Source organism: Penicillium lagena, assembly GCF_028827675.1.
Source record: "Penicillium lagena strain IBT 129212 chromosome Unknown utg000006l_segment0_segment0, whole genome shotgun sequence".
In the NCBI taxonomy this organism is placed as follows: Eukaryota; Fungi; Ascomycota; class Eurotiomycetes; order Eurotiales; family Aspergillaceae; genus Penicillium; species Penicillium lagena.
In genome coordinates, this window is record NW_026623227.1 from 911912 (window position 1) to 930500 (window position 18589).

An 18589-nucleotide genomic window follows, 5' to 3' on the forward strand; every position below is an offset into this window, starting at 1 on the left:
CTAGATGAGGCTGCCTTGATTGGGACCTCGAGGCGCTTATTAGATATTCTAGAACTATCACTCAAGGAATAACTGCCTTGGGTTGGTAAGCAATCTATGGGAACAACAAGATTACTTCTGTTGACTTCTGCGGTGCTTTTCCTATTTAAAGTCCGTACTTGGTCTCGTAAAGGCATACCTTGACGGAACTTGAAGAAGTGGTGATCTTACCTACAAATCTTCTCTCATCACCAAACCACCTCTATTGCTTAAGGCTCTTGTGGAAGGGAAACCTTTTCAAGGACGACGATGGCCTCTGAACTTCCGCCTCTGCTGAAAGACTCGAGGAGCAAAACGAAGGCTTCTTACAGACGACTGGGTAATAGTGGGCTATGGGTTTCGGTCCCCATCCTCGGAGGTATGAGTATCGGATCGCCCGAATGGGGATCATGGATTCTTGATGAGAAAAAGGTTTGTGCTCCCAGTCCAAGTGCTAAAAGAACAAGCTGTTAATGAATGGGTGATAAGGCTCTTCCGCTATTGAAATCCGCCTTTGATCGAGGACTGAACACTGTGAGATTCGATTGTGGCTCATCTAAAAAATTGATACTAAGTTTCACCTAGTGGGACACAGCGAATAACTACTCCAACGGCAAGTCTGAAGAGATTATAGGAAAGGCAATCAAGGAATATAGTATCCCAAGGCACAAACTCGTCATCCTTACGAAGTGCTGGGCACCAGTCAGTGAGCATGACAATATGTATGTTGTCCCATTTTCAGAGGAAATGCGCAAGGACAAGGAATACGTCAATCAATTTGGTAGGCACTGCAGGCCCAAGCCCATCGGGTACTATTAAGTAACTAGAAACTCACACGCTAACGTTTGCAGGCCTTTCTCGACAAGCTATCTTCCACGCAGTAGACGCCTCCCTCCAACGCCTGGGTCTCGACTATATAGATGTCTTTCAAATCCACCGGTTCGATCCATTCACCCCAATTGAAGAGACAATGGAGGCTCTGCATGACCTTGTGCAGAGTGGCAAAGTTCGTTACATTGGAGCCAGTTCGATGAGGACTTATCAATTTGCGATGATGCAATATTGTGCTGAGAAGCACAATTGGACGAAATTCATTTCAATGCAAAACCAGTACAGTCTCACCTACCGCGAGGAGGAGCGTGAAATGAACCGCTTTTGCAACGAAACGGGAGTTGGTCTCATTCCGGTGAGTCCTAGGTCGGCCAATGCTCGGTTATGTACAATCTTAGTACCTGTTTTCACTGATTCCTTTTTGATCAATAGTACAGTCCACTTGATGCTGGACGACTAGCTCGACCCGTTTCGCAAGTGGGTACGACTGCTCGTTTGGAAAATGTCAAGCCGAGTGATATACCAAATGCAGATATGGCCATTATTAATCGCGTCGAGGAGCTGGCCAATAGGAAGAATTGGACTATGAGTCAGGTGGCATTGGCTTGGACAAACAGACGCGTTGTTAGTCCCATAGTTGGCTTTAGTTCTGTGGAGAGGCTTGATGAGGCTTTGGGTTACGAGGATAGGCTGCTGACGGTGGATGAAGAGAGGTACCTTGAGGAGCCATACTTGCCCAAAACAGTAAGTGGCTATGACTGAATATAAAGTAGTGCACTAGAAAACTGGATTGCTCAATGGTATTTGCGGCCACGCGTCCAAGGACAGACATGCATTGAGACGGATTCTCCAGACGGTAGCTTTTGTTCTTCGACATCCAACTATAGCATTGATCTAGTGTACAGACGATCGCATTTAGCATTTCACAATATTTGTCCATATCTTAGTACATACAAAAGTGCGGCCTGTATTTGCGAGCAGCTAATTCGTCCATTTACCTGTGGTGTTGACATCACCGGTGGTGAGTCCTGCAGAGCCATCAATTTCCCGTCCTTTGGCATTCCTATCTATTAGCCATTGATACCTTGCCTCAGGTGACGAGTCTGCCTCGATCTGCTCTCTTGCATGCCGTCATCCCGATTCGCATGCTACCGATAGATACTATAAACTGAGATAGCTCTTGGTCTCGGTCGGCTAGATAAATGCCACATGGCGGGTCTTGTAGCACAAGGATAGCTCTGTCATCTTCGACTGACAGCTTATATTCTTTTCCGGACTCAACGAGGCATTGAGGAACTGCTCAAATTTGTCCTGACATAGGGGACTATTTCTGAGTGAAATGACCGTGTTGTTAATCTCACAGCTATAACTCCACTAAATCACACAGTATAGATAACATGTAATTGATAGAACTGCAAATACAGTGCGTGGTAAGGCGGCCAACCCGGGGGTATAAGATGGACACGAGCAGCGGGACAACGTGAGTATCAGCGGATAGACAGCGGCGAGCAGTCGCAGAGCAACTTTTTAATCCAGAAGCCCGAGACAAAATAACGGATGGGGAGAAAACAGAGAGAGAGGTAACGAGAGGAAGAGACGAAGCAACTAACAGACAGCGCAAAAACGGACAGGGAAAACATCTCCTGTTTAACCACTGCACTCTGAATAGTGACTCACAGAGAGTATTGAGTCGACTGGCCAAGCACCACCACCATCATCAACGATTCCAGAGCATGGAATGAAAGCTATCCATGCCTTCAGGATATTGTTGCACGACTTCGTATGGTTGATGAACAAATGGGCTTGCAAAAAGAATCCAGCACTAGTACCAACATAAACTATCGGCCCTGCAGGATTAACTTCAATGCAGATTGTTTTTATCATGCATTCTTTATAGACTTACCTCCTACAAACTCAGAGATATGGACCGGAGTTCAGCTCACCAGGGCGCAGCTATTCACAAGTCAGCCAACCCAATTCGGTTTCACAGATGGTTTGCTAGCCGGAAAGGTTTAGCCTTAGGCGTCCAGTTTACAAGAATTGCAGATTTTTTCTAAAAAGAAAATGACACCCCGTTAGTATAGTGTTTAGATCACATGGACTCGAAATTATTTGGCTCTAGCCCAATCATCGGCATGGGATGCAAGTATTTCCACGCTATCTGGCCCCATTATCCATAACTAGTAACTCGCGCGCCACGTGTATCTACCTTGGCGGGGGCTATATCTTGAAACAAAGGACCCAACCAGAATTGCGGGGTAGATTAGTTCACAGTCGCCTGAAAGGCGATGTATGGCATTTAGAGCTTCGATTTCCAGATAATACGGGTCGAATGAGGTTGTATAGTCCTTCGTTACAGACGTGTTGTTTTCTCAGGTATTACTAGTATCTATAGGTGGATTTCAATTTTGAGGATCGTAATTGAAAGGAGGTGCTGGTCCCTCTGAACACCATGACTCGAGAGTATGCGTAGCCACCGTATGCTCATTGCTCATTGGTGATTGCGTGTTTCGAACTAGCCATGTTTGCAGTGTGCACCCTGCATCACAAATGTGCCAGGACTATTCGGGTATTTGTATCACACCCTTGAATTTGCTGAACTCGGGTGCTTGCGGGAAATTCTCAAGAGAATAGTAATCACGAAACACTAACGTGTATATCTTCGTATTGTTTGTTGGATAATTCTTATATGAGACTATACAACTAGTACAGCAGGAATACTAACCTACTTCATGCCAAATCACTAGTTGGCCCAGAAACTAAAGTTTCCTAATATTAGCTTCTAATTACGGTAACAAGTTATTATTTCCAGCTCAGCTGCGAGTGCAAATCAACTAGTTAGTTTGCTCGCTTAGAGCTTCCTAACATTTCTAAATTGGGTTTCTACTTGCCTTCTGACCTTGTTCCTTCGAATACGAGCTCCCATATGATTTGTTCGGATTCAGTTTCCGATAAAATGGCGTCTTTCCAATCAAGTCGAGCTAGTGTACTAAGGAGCAGTACTACGAAGATGGCAAGAAAAAGAGTGGGCGATAGCTTAGGATTTATCTACAGTGCTTGATCCTACCTCTTGCAATCGATTGGTCTGAGGTATCCATTCAACGAAGAGACGACGGTGTGATATGTATGATCACACATATGTAATTCTTCAAAATCCATGCTACTGCCAGACAATTCCTATGTCTGTTTAGCTAGCGTCTGTTGGGGTCTGTCCACATCTGGCAATATTTTGCGATATATTGCTGGGAACTACATCAACCATAAGACAGACATCCCCCCACCAACAGGCAATTCTCTCCGATTATCGTATCTGACTCCATTTCTATACTATTTTTATTGAGTATACTTGATCACTTCTTTGCAGTTTGTTTGGATTGATGTCCTGACCACATATCCGTCCGATTACTGATTTGAAAAGGCAACTACGAGTAATTCACTACAAGGCCACACTTTTTGAATGTGATACGACTTCCTGTATTTCATGCACAATCGTGCCGCCAACGTCATATTGGTGGTATACGAATATGCCCTAAAGGTGATATCTCCTCAACCCCTTCCCAACAATAACAAAGCCAAATATAATTACAGATTTCAATTCATAGCTATAAAGTTGATCATAGTAAGACAAACCAAAAGAAGGAGAAGAATAGGCCCCCATTATTAAAACCGGTTTTCTTGCCTGATCAGCTACGTATAGAATCGTCAGGCCCCCAGCCCCCAAGACGCGTGTACCCAACACAGCTAGGAGGGCCAACAACGCACCTTGCTAACTCTGACCCCCGACGATCCCATGGCTCTCAGTAAGAAGTGTAGATTGGAGTAATAGAGCGCATAACAGGCAACGGTCCGGAGGCTGGACTTCAGGAGTCTTTCTTAATTTTCACGGAGATGCAAAGTTCAAAATATGGGGCCGTAGGTTGGATAGCGAGCGTCGCTTTTTCAACATCGTATGTAATTTGGAGGTCTACAAATCATTCTATCCGGAATGATACCTCTATTCTAAATACCTTACTTTAGAGACTGCATAGGCAACTGTCAAGGGCAGACTATCCAATGAAAGGCAGACTGCGCTGCCTTATTTAGGTCAACCGTTGGCTCCCCGTCAGTGCTCATGCTCTCTCTGAGATCCAATAGCAGGTACTTGACTCGAGCCTAAGACCGGATAAAGACAAAATGAGGCGGACCATGCACCGTTGTAACGAAAAATATTGCAGGACGGGATGATCAGTCTCGGAGCCAGGCGGATCGACACGGTCAATGAATATCTCCCAGATCTTTTGCTTGCGATCGATGGTCTGTAAATCTCGTGCTCAGCACGACCAAGCTCATCATTTGGGGTCGTCGCATGTGCATCGTACCACAGAATGCACATAACTACTCTCTCGTTCCTACTCTCCGCCTGTAACGAGAAGGCTGGTACACGAGGCTGACCTTGTGCGGGGATTCAATATATTCACCGGCCAAATCAAAAGCTACAGCAATCATAGATGGATAATAATACAGAAAAAGCTCGGCTTCGGTACTGGCCGAATGGCCAAAACTTGGCATCCGAACGCACTAGAAGAGCTGGGGCCGAAAGATGAAAGGAACGCCGATCATGTCTGCTGTTGGACCCAGTCCAGAGAGCGATGGATCGATAGTAGATAATTATAGAACCAACTAATAGTAAGAGTCATGAGAAACGAAAAAAAAAAAACAGAGAGTTGGACTTCTGCCCAATGCCCAGAGACGCAGGAAAATGTGAAAAGAACAGTAAGCCTCCCAAGTAATATTCCGATGTCCCCTAAACCAGCGCCGTAAACACACACAGAAGACAACAAACGCCGCCGTAGGTATCTTGTAAACATAAAAGCGAAAACCACCCAGGATCATCATGTCATGGCTTGTTGTGTCGCATAACCTCATCTTGGCTCTCGCGCATCCACGGATACCAGACTTTGCCCCATTCGAGAACACCGAAGCGCGGCGCATTTGACTCGGCCGTGGATAAACTGGCGCCCTCGCGCAGGAACTCGCCATCGCGCATGCGGCGTTGCTCGCGCAGAGTGGGACATTGCTTTTCCTTGATAAAGCGGTAGAATTTGCATTGGATGCCCTGGAACCCGCGGCGCTGGCGGTTGGGGAATTGACGATTGAAGCTCTCTCGGACTTCCTTCCATTCCTGGCACAGGTCCACGCGATGATACCAGATAAAGTACATTTCTTCCTCCTCGTACTTGGGACGTGGCGGCCGCCGTCGGTCAGTTCCGTTGGTGCTAGAGCTGCTGGACACGGAGTCGTACCGCTCGCGCGGCTGGTAGGGGTCCGGCGAGGATGGTGCGGACCCGGATGGGCGATAGGATAGGAACATGTGGTGGTGATGATGTTGAGGGTTCAAGCTGCTGCTGTTGCTGCCGCTGCTTGCGTGCGTCGTTGCGGTGGAGACTGCACCGGGACTTGTGTCATGGTAGCTCGGATACCGGCCATACCAGGGAAATCCCGGGGATTGTTGTGGATAGTTGTTGCTATGCGAAGAAGAAGGTGCTGAGAACTCGCCATCATCCGTGTTCGGATTCAACAGTGAGTCGATCTTCATTCGGCTTTGGCGTGTGGACGGCAGGTGGCCGTAGGAGTCTGCGTTTGTGGCCATGGCTTAGATCAATCCAGATTTAAACTGGATCTTGGCTGTATAGACAGCTGAGTCGATATTGAAGGGAACCAATGGGTAATTGGGGAAAGAGGTAAAATAGGGTTAAGATCAGTTCAGGACGATAGAGAGCGTACGATCACACTTCTTAAATGAAACCGACAGACATGCCCAGCCTGGTTTCCACTACTGTTGGGTTCCGGGTGCTTGGGTCGCCGGGCTGGTTGTCGCTCCTTTGGCCCCCCTTGGTCCGTATAGTTTTTGGTTCTGTACCGCGGATACAAGGCTCCGCCGAAACTAATGTCAACAGGGGATGGTATTGCTCCACCCCCAGAGAGTTCCAGAAATGGGACCACGGTGAATTCGGACAAGAACAGTCCTGGTCTTTGCCACTCATGTTGCTGTTGGTTATCTCGAATCTAGCGTGGCAACAAGACAACTCTGCACCGGCTCGGTTTCCTCCGCGAGAGTTTCTTCATGTTCGATCGGGTAATTTTGTCTCCTCAGTAGTCGGCCTTTTTTGAACGGCGAAATTCGTTTGAAATTAGTGCCAATCGCCCGGCCATCTACGCGGCACATTCACTTCATGTCCTTCGGCGATAGAAGTCTACGATATTACTAATGTCTCTCTTTGTGTATCCTTTCGACCACGCGCCGGGGGGGGGGGGGGGGGGGGGGGGGGGGGGAGAAGCGGCTCCACTAAGAACCAGTGGTAGAATTCGGGCCAAATGTAGCATGACCGCTTTTTTATTTTATTTTATTAATTTCTGTCTTTAACCATTTGCGTTGGCAGGCCCTAAATTCGAAGAAGCTAATAAATGACAAATTGTGGAGACGCGGGCATTTTGATCCTAATTATTATTCTTGCTGCGCCAATCGAGAAATAGTGCAGTGGCATTTCATCCAATGAACAGCTCTAGACTAGGGTTGAGAGGCGAAAAAGAAGACGTCCGCATGGCAGAGCGACTACAGTCGGGGGGGGTTCGGAGCTGATAGCCCTGCACAGGCTGACCGAATGGGGGTTTTGCAGGGCTTACGCCCAAGAACCAACACCGACGGCCGGCAGCGATTGGGAGATGCGAACAGTCATCTGTCGCGATCCGGAACCGATAGCCTAGGCCGGTAGAGCGAATGAGTGGCCGAAGTGGTGGGGGCACTGCCTGGGACTCTGCAGCTGCGCCGCATACTAATATATTGTCTGTCAGTATATAGACCAGAAAAAGAAAAAAAAAAGGAAAATAATATAAGCCTGCTGCCGAGACCGAATTCGACAGGGCTCGGTTAGTGCATCCGGGGTGGGAATGTTCACCGCGATGTGGGCTCTTTTCAATCCCCCGAGATACTGCGATCCATGGTTGACTTCTCGTCGGGGGCCTTGACTAGGCCAAAGTACATACGCGGGGATCATTATTCTATGCGTGAATCAACCCGAACACGAATAATAACTAATCTCTCGGCTCCCCTGTCGCACTACTGTCGATCTAGCCGACATACGCTGTCTGATACGTGCTGCCCCGCCTCGATGAAGAATGCCGGGCAGCCACGCACGTTCGGACTGGCCCGAAACCCTGTCCGATCGACTTTGACGCAGTACGCGTGACGATAGGGTCCGCCTTGACCAAGGTCGATCGTCGGTCACCCACAGTTTCAACGGTTTTCGTTTTTGATTGGGGGGCACAAATTCTTTCTGCCTGATCTATTATCTAATGACACGCTGAGTTACATACATGTACGGCGGACAATCGGGCCTCTCGGCCGGGGGAAAAAAAGGAGCTGTGATTGGGAGCTAGCGTAACAGGCGGATGAGCCGCTCCCCACTTGGTGTCTTACGACTGACAGTGATAGACGCGCCGTCACTGCTGCCATGCGATGCGGCGTAGTCAAATTTGCGCAAGTCGTAGCGGTTTGCCAACTGTTCTTTTTTCTATTTTTTCTTTGTGTCTTTCTTTGTGTCTTGCTCCGGTATCTCCGACAAGCAGTCTAATTTCCCCTTTTTGAGTGAACTAGACGTGCCATCCATGGCGCCATAGTCACCCTTGACCGATATAGGCCATTCAGGGCTGAAGAGAACTCGGAGACCGTGCTTTCTTCTCCGATCCGCCGATCCGATCAGCGACATCTCCTCACTTCTTTGTTTCCGGTTCCCACCACTACCATGTCAATCCAATCACCTCTCGACGCCTCCAACCAATGTTCGTCAAGCTGTCGCATAGCCGCAGGCCTTTTCGGTCACGTGAAATAAGATGTAACGATAAACGAGGAATGAAATTTGGTTCGTCCAGGGGTCCCTGGTTCGAGCTAGTATCTGGCGCAGTTGCAGCTCTTCCCTGAAGGACTCTTGCCTAAACAAGCGGAGCGCCGCCCGGTAGCCATCTGTGGAACTACACATGTTGCTGGGTTCAATAATAGTCGGTTACGAGTCATGCTGCTGCGCTGATACCCCAGCTTGGCGCCGAAGCCATCCAACGGCCAACCAGAAAAATAATGTTGACCAGGGTCGATTTCTTTGTGACGGGCGAGAGAAGGATGAGCCGCCGAGCGGAGAGAACTGGATCGAAGTTGTCGATCGCGCTGTTTCTTTATTTGCTTCGGCAAAAAAGCATCATCCATCATCCCCTGTCTGGTTAATTTGGAATGGCTCTGCAACCGTGACGAGTCAGCGACCACGAGAGACGTTGGTGGCGTGGCTTGCGCCATAGTTGGTTAGCGATAGCCGCCGTCTGCAGGTTCGCTACCACTGACATTAATGTATCACTAGACAGTCGATCCTCAGAGCACGCCATTCACGATCGTTCAATACATACATACCAGATACGACCACAGGCGGGTCGAAGCGAAAGAGAGAGAGAGAGAAAATGACTCGCTCGTCATCGCCTTTCCAAACCCCCGGCTTTGGCTTCACCGCGCGCAAGGCGCAGTCCCGGAGAAAATGAGGAGAAATTCAGCGAGGCCCGCAACCAGAGTGGAGGATCTACCCCCTCCCACCCCACATCTTCACCAATTTCTGTTCTATTATTATTATTGGAAGATGGACAACGAAATGTTTCAGCAGAGTCGTGTTGGTTAGTGATGTCCCGAACGGCCCCAATCTGCTTGAGCCAGGAAGGCCTGGCCAATGCGCCTGCCAAACCTGAATTTAGGACTTTTGCGCTGAACCACAAGCCACCTTTTGCTGGCGCCTGGGGTTGGAAATGTTGATTGCTGGGGGCGGAACCACCGCTTCGTTGACCGGTTTAGGCATGTAACTCTGGAGACAGTGACTTGCCAGAGGAGAGGCGGTGTTCAGCCGCATGTTGCTCGACGCTTAGTGGACCCCCGTGCAGAATGTCTGGGTGAGACCGGTGGCTGGTCTGCGGGTCCGCTTCGCGGACCCCAAGCCTACCTCTGTCTTTCCGGAGTTGGGATAGTCCAGCCTCAGCCATGTGGCCCCCCTCCCCTTCCAAGGTTCCTATGATACAGCCAAATCCTGCAGAGAGGTGTCGTGAGACCAACGGTGAGTCACCTGGCACCGTTGTTGGCGTATGGAATGCCACGGTGATCGGCAATTTGCTGAGAATTTACAGGGCAACTTGCACGATACTGAATATTCAGCCTTTTTTTTTTTTAGTAGTCTGTCAGTGCCCTTCGGGAAATCAGGTATTATTGCGTCAGTTCCGCCAATGCACTATGTATCTTTTTTTACTTTCGTCACGGATCCAAATCAGTAGGGTGTGATAAGGCCCCCCCTTTTTTTGGTCTTTTTTAATTTAATCTTCGTCAAAGACTAGTCTGCCCGACCAAGCTCGATTAGGTATCGCAGGGCCTCCTGCCAACGCAAGCGCACCGTTCTAAGGCCTAAGCGACACGTGGTGGACAGATCATTTTGTTGGATTGCAGGATCACTGTATACGGGGCCGTTGCAGACCGTACTATATGCTGTATTATTGAGCAGAGGAGAGCAATTCAAAATACCGACTGCGACAGTAACTGCTGATCTGACTTCTCAACAAAACATTCGCTGTTTCTGATTATTTCTATTTCAGTTATGAAGGATTCTCTGAGCTCCTTTCAGGAGCTTATAATAATAGAAACGTTGCCCAGCGATTAATTCGATTCCTGCACGGGCGGGAGGGTCCGGAGTAGCACAGCAGATGTCGGCAAAGGAGGGCGGCGGTGGATCATGGTCCATTATTCTCGTCGCCAGGCGGCAGATATTGTATTAATAATTGGGTCTTGTTCTCGCGAGTTTTCTCCGGATGTCAATTGCCGGAAAGGCCTGTTACGCTCGTTACAGCCTGGTCGCGGAGTTGCAGCACTCGCCAGCTTGCGGCCCAAGCGTCGTTACCACGTGCGAGTTGCGAATGTCTGTTGAGACCGAAATGTCGTCAGCCCTAGATCGAGGCCTAGTGCCTTTGGCCATCACACCGGAGGCCAGAATCCCGGGTCGGTAGTGCGGAGCTAGTATTGTACGGGTGCGCAGTCACAAGTCAATTTGTATTCGCCGAAAGTCTCATGATATCTACATCCTATAGACAGTCTAACCCCCTCTAGCAGGTCGATAAAAATCAAAAGCCAAAAGGGATTCGCTTTGACATTGATGATGCCATGGAGAATAACACATCACGACAGCACTTTCACTCTTTACTTGGTTCGCGTATCTCGCGGACCCATAGTTACTGAGTTTATTCCACCCGGATATACGGTAGTTAGAACACATCCACTTTTCTGCCCTCTGCTCGGTGAGGTCCGAAGTCGGAAGACTCGCTCAGTACAGCGCGCGTAATGACAAAGAAAGAAAGGCATGCACCGTTGCGCATCAGCCTCTTTCAGCGTCAAACACATGGCTGGCCTGACGGATACGTTGCATCATCGTGCTTTCGGATATTTTCTCGTCAACAGGGTTTTCCAGAAATCCTGCTTCTTGAATCACACCGATAGTACTACCTGAAAGGCAGAGTTAATCATTCCCAGACCTCGGAGAGGTCCGGGTATTGCGTAATTCACAGATACATACTTTCAGCAAAACAAGTACCGCTAGTGACTTAAGTCCGTCCTGACAGAGCCTCAGGTGCTGCAGAAGTGGCCGACTCCGGCCCACGCGATCGCAATAACCAACGCTCTTGATGAACGGATCCATGGAAAGAAATTGCTCGATAACACCACATCAGACCACACCACCCCTATCGCAACCCCCACGCGAACACACGTCAGAGCATCCGAGCGGCCATTAATGATTCGTCGCACTTAATTGCCTGTTTGGGATCGAGAAAAAACGACCATAAGGCTCTGAGATACATAGTGGTAGCCAATGAGAAATATGGAGTGACCATCTGACTTTTTAATTTTCTCCAGAAGAAGATCTTCTTCACGAGGAAGGAAAAAAAGCGGGCGGCTTCCTGGCGTCGGAGCCGGCGGGATCAGACCGTCCAGCTTAGTTTCGCTTCTTGTTACTATTTTGCGATTTTACTTCTTGTCGGTGGTTGAATTATTTTCCGGTGCTGACACTGAGGAAGTTGTTCCTAAACAGTTCATTGCTACTGAGAATCTGACTGCCTATTCATAAACTCGATGCGTATTAGTTTCGTCTGCGATGAATCCGTACCAATAGGTAATCTAATTCTTGAACTTACAACAGTACAGTATACAACTCACCTTCTTGTCTACATGTACCTGCCTTTCTTCTTAGACTACAAAATTGCCAAATCACTACTGTGCCATTACGTCTACAACTATCCCCGTCTCCTAATCCCATTTCGACCCAAATCCTTACCCAGGATCTCGCCCTATACGAAAGAATACAAAAACATAAACTCAACGCCAACTCCGTAATAAACACTGCCAAGCCACTAACCCATCCACAGGGGGGGCCTATTGTACTAGATGATTCGGCGAGCGAAGCTGCCAGGATGCGCCGCCGCACCCGCCAACACGTTCTCGGTAGGTAGGATGCTAGTGGTAACTTTTGAAACTATGTATTTATGGAAATACGGGCTTTCGTAGATACAAACAGCAGTCACCTCAAAACGTGTGTTTGTAAGTAAGTAAGTATGAGAAGTGATATCTCCAAATTTCCGACTTCCTTTTGAAGTACGTAATTTGATCTTCCTCCTTATTATTTAAAAGATAGTTGTTACAGCCCATCGATTATAATTACTGGTTGTAGTTACAGCCACCACATGCCGGTAGAACTATTAGCGTGACACCTCAAGGAACTCGGGCTATCTAGGCGCCACTAAACTTACTAACGTTACCACTGTGTGCTTACTGTTACCTCCTCCAGTCGCTGTGGTGTCACTCCTGATACTGACTCGAATATGTTCGAGACAGAGCAAGGCTAACTAGCGTAGCATGGACTATATTATAATTAGACACACGCCATCATCGCCAACGCCTCGTCATCACTATCGGTCGGTGATTGTGTCATATGTTCGCCTTGCTTACTCCGAAACAATTACCGTAGTTAGACCATCCGATTGTATGTGGAGATGAGATGGGCATGGCTTAGTGAGACGTGAAATATGTTTCGGGCTGTGCGTGAACTTGTCAGAGTTTTTGCTGGATGGGGCCTTGCTTGTTGCTTGCTAGAAAGAGCTCTACTCGCATTCACGGAGTACGCTTTGAGGGCTATTATGTTCGTGTCCAGTGGTAAGTATATTTGCATAAATGCGTGGGAGGTTTACTCATTAAAGATCAAGTACGCATGGAGCAAGGAATGAGAAATAACTGCTCATATTGGATCTGCAAAAGATACTGGGGACATTCCCAGACGTTCCTCGATGAGTAACTACAGCAGAAGAGCAACACGATATCAGATCACTGTCTGGAATCGAAACAATCTCGAAATTCACTGAAACGCCAGACGCTCAAAGGCATATCCTTAATATGCTCGCGAACTAAACGAAGGATACGTGTATGTGCGCTGGAATAAATCACAGCTCGTCGGAGATGGCAACAGCGCTGACCATACGGGCAAGTGGCGCGTTCGAGTGGAAGCCGGTTGCGAGCTGGCAGCTATACAACCCAATCCGATGGGTCAGTATCGAGGGGATGAATGGCTGATGAACAAAAAGACTACTTACGGGTCAGCATCGAACTCGACGTCGCAGTCCCTCCAATCCTGGGAGTCCTTGATCGAACCAACGAAGCTGATCGAGTTGGCGATGTTGCAGAAATAGAAACGGACGATACCAGCCTGTTCACGCATTAGACAATCAGTCAGGTGTCTTTTCGTAGAAGAAAGGGTCAGTCACATACCCCATTCGCAGCAGCAAGGTAGCTCAGATGCTCAAGCTTGTAGCCATCCTGCTGGCCAACGGCCTGCAGCTGAGCGAAGCTAAGGGTCTGAAGAACAGGAACAGCGCGAACGACACGAGTAGCGCCGGCCTTGATGGCCTCGTCGTGCTTGGCGTCAATGACAACCGACTGCTCGCTCAGCTCAGCAGTGACGACATGCTCGCCGTCGCTAGCAATGCGAATACCCTTCTCATACAGACCAGCATACTTCTTGCAGTCGTCGGCGTCGGTAAAGATGACGACAGCCTCACCATTTTCAATCGAGACATGATCAACAACACCACCGTGCACCAGGGACAGCAAGTCAGAGACGCTAATCCAGTCAGGGAGGTTCTTGAAAATAACAACAGGAGTCGTGGTGGTCACCATAGGGGAAAGCTGGGTGGCCAGCGAGCGCCACTTCGCCATGAAGGCGGCGGGGTCCGCAAGGCCAGCGCCAGCAGGAGCAGGAGCAGAGAGGGACGCCTTATCCTCGGTTGGAAGGGCAGAGTCGGCACCAGCAGCGAGCTCGAGAGGAGGCCGGTTCGTTCCCTCAGCTTTGGCCTTGTTCAGGGCGGCCAGCTTCTTCTGCCAGGCTTCGACAAGAGCCTTGTCCTCGGCGATCGTGAACATGACGGTTTCGAGATACTGAGAAAGTCAGGAAGGTAGAAGACAAAGTGAGGAAGTGAGTAGAAGAAATGCGAGGGTGAGGGTAATGGTAAGGCTGAGAGCGTTTACTGTGGGAAGGAAGGAGGAAGAGGAACCAGATGGGAAGAAGGTAAACAAACTTATGCGGCAGGCAGGCAGGCAGCCAGCCAACCCTTACCAGTATTACGCGCATAAGCCGCTTCGAAACAATAAACCCACCTTGTGCGCATCAACCGCAGTGACCAGGTCCTTCTCAGGCTGCGGGCAGCAGAGCTTGGCCAGATCGCGGGCCTTGATGCCCATATCCATGCAGATCTCCGTCCAGCTGAGGAGAAGCTCCCCGAGAGTGATTGAGGTCTCCATCATGGTCGGAGCTGAACGGCCCGAGAGAGCCATCTTCTCATCAGTGCTAGTAACCATTTTGAAAGTGATAAGACAACGTGAATGAGATTAGTGGCTAGAGAGGTGGTGTGTTGTGGATGAGAACGGAGAGAACGGGGAGAGCAAAGTAAGACAGAAAAGGCCGAGTAGAACGAGGATAAACACAGGTAGAAACATCAACATAGACACAGTCACAGTTGATGGTATGGCACCAGTGCTGCCTGTATAACGCAATTATATTCTACCTATATTCTACCTCGTTCATCGTGTTCACAACCATCTTGATATGGCCACACACCGTATGCACATGCCCCATGACGAGGGAGTAGGAACCGCCTTCTGACCGGGCCAACCGGGGGCATGGTCCTCCTGACAAGAAGTCAAAGACTAGGCCGATTATACAACCCATCATGACCCATAGTCACTCCACCGTCTGGAGGGAGTTGCCACTTTCCAGCTTCTCGTGAGCCACCCAAACCATCTCCTACACGCTCTGGCCATGTGTCTTGGTGCAGCGAGTGGTGCATTAGACGAGATGTCATGGTACAGAATTCATGCTTCCCACCAGATCGGACAATTCACCCACACAGGAGAGAGAGATGGATATTGCATGAATCGTGAGGTTGCACGAAGCTACCCGGAGCTTATTCCGCAGTCACGTGCTGGGTCATCGATCGAGTTGATCCGATCGTTAGTTATTCTTCTCTGGATGATTATAGTTGGATTCTGGTCGCGCATCCAGTGGACTGCATCTTTGCGTGTTTTTGCTCTCTGTCCTCACTCCCCCCAACCATGGGTCCGAGCCAGAGCACCCGCCAGAATCCCCGGTCAATGACGTAAGGTAGCTTACTGACTTCCCAGGTAGACCGACACATCGTGGCCACGTCCACCACCACCCCCTCCCCATCTCACTCCTCCATCCTTGTTGCATACATATATTCAGACGTACATACACTCGACCATCCATTCACTGCCACCATGTCGCAATTCAAACTCGCCAACTCCGCCGGCCCCGTCCCCGGCAACGGTACCCCCCACCCGAGTTCACTCTCAAAACCAAGCCCTCGACCGACATATGGTGCAAACCACCATCCACCACCCGCTTCAACGCCCCAATTCTCTACCAATCCATGCCCATCAAATCATTCCGACGTGCCCGCGTAGCCATCAATGCGGCCTGGAAGGACAAATACGACCAAGGCGGCCTGATCCTGGTCCTCAAGAAACAGGACGGGACCCAGAAGTGGGTGAAGACGGGAATCGAACTCACGCATGGCCGACCGCATCTCAGCGTCGTGGCCAAGGACCACTGGGCGGATTGGAGCTTGTGTCCTGTGCCAAGTGGGGGTGGAGCGGCAACGCTGGAGATGGTTCGTGAGTCGGATGGGAGTTTGTGGATTTATTTGGTCGAGGGAGTGCAGAAGTCGCCTATTCGGGAGGTGACTTGGGTGTTTGACGGGGAGGAGGAGGTTTCTGAGTGCTGGGTTGGGGTGTATGCGGCCAAACCGGCGAGTGAGGGGGGAGACCTGGGGGTGCATTTTGGGCATTTGGTGATCGAATGAGGAGACAGATCGTTTTTTGTCGCTGTCGCAGTAGTGCTATAGTGCTAAATAAATCCTTCCGTCTTTCATAACTACATAACTCCTACTCCGTATTCAGCGGTGACAGCGAATTACGGGATGCGGGCTTAGCCGCCTGTTTGAGTAAGAGTCCCTTAGAAGTGAAAGAGATCTTAGTTAGCTTGTCATGTATTGTGAGTGAACTGACTGCCATTTCAGAAAGATAATACTATCAAGGTACAAATAGATCCACATAGACTTCGGAGAATTTGGGTATATATTTGAGCTTATGTCAAGAATTGGAATTCCTACAGGTCACATACAGGGATTTTACCCCTCATCAACAGTTAGTTCCTATTATGTATTAGTCATTTAATAGTTAGTGAGCCCTCTAAATTGTCGGGCATTCCCAGATTTATCTGAATCAGAGATTTATTTCTTCGTGATTTACACGTCCATGTGGGACTGTCGTACGCCCCAGATTCTGACAGCATATTCCATATACCCGCCCCCTAGAAGTCAGGCCCTCACCGCTCCCGGTCAGTACCCCGCAGAATCATAAAATCACAGTACTAGACCAAGAGGCAGCTTTCGAGATCATCTAGTTCTCATCTCGCCGAGTACTGCTCAGTGGAGAGAGCGAATCGGAAGAACATACCCGAGTGAAAATCCGCGCGGTGCACTGGAAGAAGAAAATCGGGATTCATATCCCGAGAGCAGAAGAATATAACAGGCAGTTCAATTAACCTGTAATAGCCAATCTAGAACTGTTCCCGACCCTTTATTGTTAAAATGATATCCAACAAAATCGCCATCACCACTATTTCGTTGGGCCAACATGCCACCCACACCCTAGATCAAAAGATCCGGGCCGCAGCACAGTATGGCTTCGCCGGCCTCGAGCTCGTATATTCCGATCTGAGCGCTTATGCAGAGGCAAACGGTCTGTCAATGTGTACAGCGGCAGAAATTATCCGAGATCTATGCGCCAAAAACAAAATTACAATTATTTCACTCGCTGCCTTTGAGAACTTCGAGGGATCCACCGTGCCGTTAGAAAAACGACTCGAGGTCGCCCGGCATTGGATTGACATTGCTAGGAAGGCCGGCGCTTCCTATCTCCAGATCCCCTCACACTACAAGGCCGATGAATCGACTGGCGATGAAACGGTACGCATTTCAGATTTGCAGAAACTCGCGGATATCGGCAGCGCCGAGCAGCCCGTCGTGTCAATCGCTTACGAAGCGCTGTCATGGGGAACACATTACTCCACATGGGAAGACTCGCTGTATGTGGTTGAGAAGGTGAATCGGTCGAACTTCGGTCTCTGTCTAGACAATTTCCATGTCATCACAAAGCTGTGGGCCAATGCGTTTGACAAATCAGGGAAATTTCCCAACGCCGACCGAGATCTGGAGCAATCGTTGCGTCGATTCAGGGAGGGCTGCCCAGTTGACAAGATCTTTTATCTACAGTTCTCCGATGGAGAGCTTTTCGATCCGCCTTTTTCGGAAAAGCATCCGTGGTATCTGGAAGGCGAGGCACCGGAGTTTACTTGGTCTAAACATGCTCGCCCGTTCCCGTTGGAGTCGGAGCTGGGCGGGTATATGCCTGTTGTGGATGTTGCTAGAACGTGGATTGTTGAGTCTGGATTCAAGGGGTGGGTGTCTTTGGAGGTCTTTGATCGAAGGATGCGGGACGAGAGTTACCAGGTGCAGACCGCTGCAAAGAGAGGACAGGAGTCGTGGAGGAAGCTTAAGGCCGAATTGGAGTCGTAGGTGTGGGTTATCGGGTGATGGCTAGAGCGATGATTAATGAAGATCTGTAAATACACAGTTAGAGTATCCAATTTTCGAATCACTTCATGTACTCTTCTCTTCTGTCTTCTGCTATGCTTATATTCTAATTCTTCCACAATAAGATCCGGTCCGTAACTTAGATAGAACTGTTACTACCGGAATCAATAACACCACTATTATCAGTTAACACAAAGCTATAACGTTAAGTAAGATCATAGCAAGCAGAGCGGTTAACAGCAATAGTACTTCAGCCACACAACCCGTGACCGAGATCATCGCAGTTGATGGCTGGACCTGAACTAGTGTCGATAGTCTCATAAATGAAGATAGTGTCATGCAGTAAGGTTGATGAGGATAGTATTAGTGATATACAGATGCGTTGCTTCCACCGTATTCTTTCCCCAGGAGAACTGGCAGATATATTGCATGACTTCTTCCTCGTCGGTCTCTTGCAGACCACGAACGTGATGTCGAT

At 49.0% G+C, this 18589-nt stretch overlaps 7 protein-coding genes across 7 annotated transcripts; 4 read left to right on the plus strand and 3 right to left on the minus strand.

Annotated features, from left to right (window-relative positions):
• Positions 1-288: 288 nt before the first annotated feature.
• Positions 289-1611, plus strand: N7510_008520 (aldo/keto reductase; the record flags this gene model as incomplete). Its single annotated transcript, XM_056980445.1, has 5 exons — positions 289-450; positions 508-552; positions 604-799; positions 870-1204; positions 1282-1611. 5 exons carry the CDS (start codon positions 289-291, stop codon positions 1609-1611), a joined length of 1068 nt encoding a protein of 355 aa, XP_056830654.1.
• A 4114-nt stretch (positions 1612-5725) lies between these two features.
• N7510_008521 (uncharacterized protein) lies at positions 5726-6478 on the minus strand (the record flags this gene model as incomplete). The annotated part of the gene is made up of 1 exon (XM_056980446.1): positions 5726-6478. One exon carries the CDS (start codon positions 6476-6478, stop codon positions 5726-5728), a length of 753 nt encoding a protein of 250 aa, XP_056830655.1.
• Positions 6479-12334: 5856 nt separating this feature from the next.
• On the plus strand, positions 12335-13629 carry N7510_008522 (uncharacterized protein; the record flags this gene model as incomplete). Its single annotated transcript, XM_056980447.1, has 2 exons — positions 12335-12395; positions 13358-13629. The coding sequence occupies 2 exons, from the start codon at positions 12335-12337 to the stop codon at positions 13627-13629; spliced, it is 333 nt and encodes a 110-aa protein (XP_056830656.1).
• Positions 13630-13696: 67 nt separating this feature from the next.
• Positions 13697-14359, minus strand: N7510_008523 (uncharacterized protein; the record flags this gene model as incomplete). The annotated part of the gene is made up of 1 exon (XM_056980448.1): positions 13697-14359. One exon carries the CDS (start codon positions 14357-14359, stop codon positions 13697-13699), a length of 663 nt encoding a protein of 220 aa, XP_056830657.1.
• A 198-nt stretch (positions 14360-14557) lies between these two features.
• N7510_008524 (uncharacterized protein) lies at positions 14558-14794 on the minus strand (the record flags this gene model as incomplete). The annotated part of the gene is made up of 1 exon (XM_056980449.1): positions 14558-14794. The coding sequence occupies one exon, from the start codon at positions 14792-14794 to the stop codon at positions 14558-14560; it is 237 nt and encodes a 78-aa protein (XP_056830658.1).
• Positions 14795-15547: 753 nt separating this feature from the next.
• Positions 15548-16317, plus strand: N7510_008525 (uncharacterized protein; the record flags this gene model as incomplete). The annotated part of the gene is made up of 2 exons (XM_056980450.1): positions 15548-15591; positions 15699-16317. The coding sequence occupies 2 exons, from the start codon at positions 15548-15550 to the stop codon at positions 16315-16317; spliced, it is 663 nt and encodes a 220-aa protein (XP_056830659.1).
• Positions 16318-17106: 789 nt separating this feature from the next.
• N7510_008526 (sugar phosphate isomerase/epimerase family protein) lies at positions 17107-18093 on the plus strand (the record flags this gene model as incomplete). Its single annotated transcript, XM_056980451.1, has 1 exon — positions 17107-18093. The coding sequence occupies one exon, from the start codon at positions 17107-17109 to the stop codon at positions 18091-18093; it is 987 nt and encodes a 328-aa protein (XP_056830660.1).
• Positions 18094-18589: the final 496 nt, after the last annotated feature.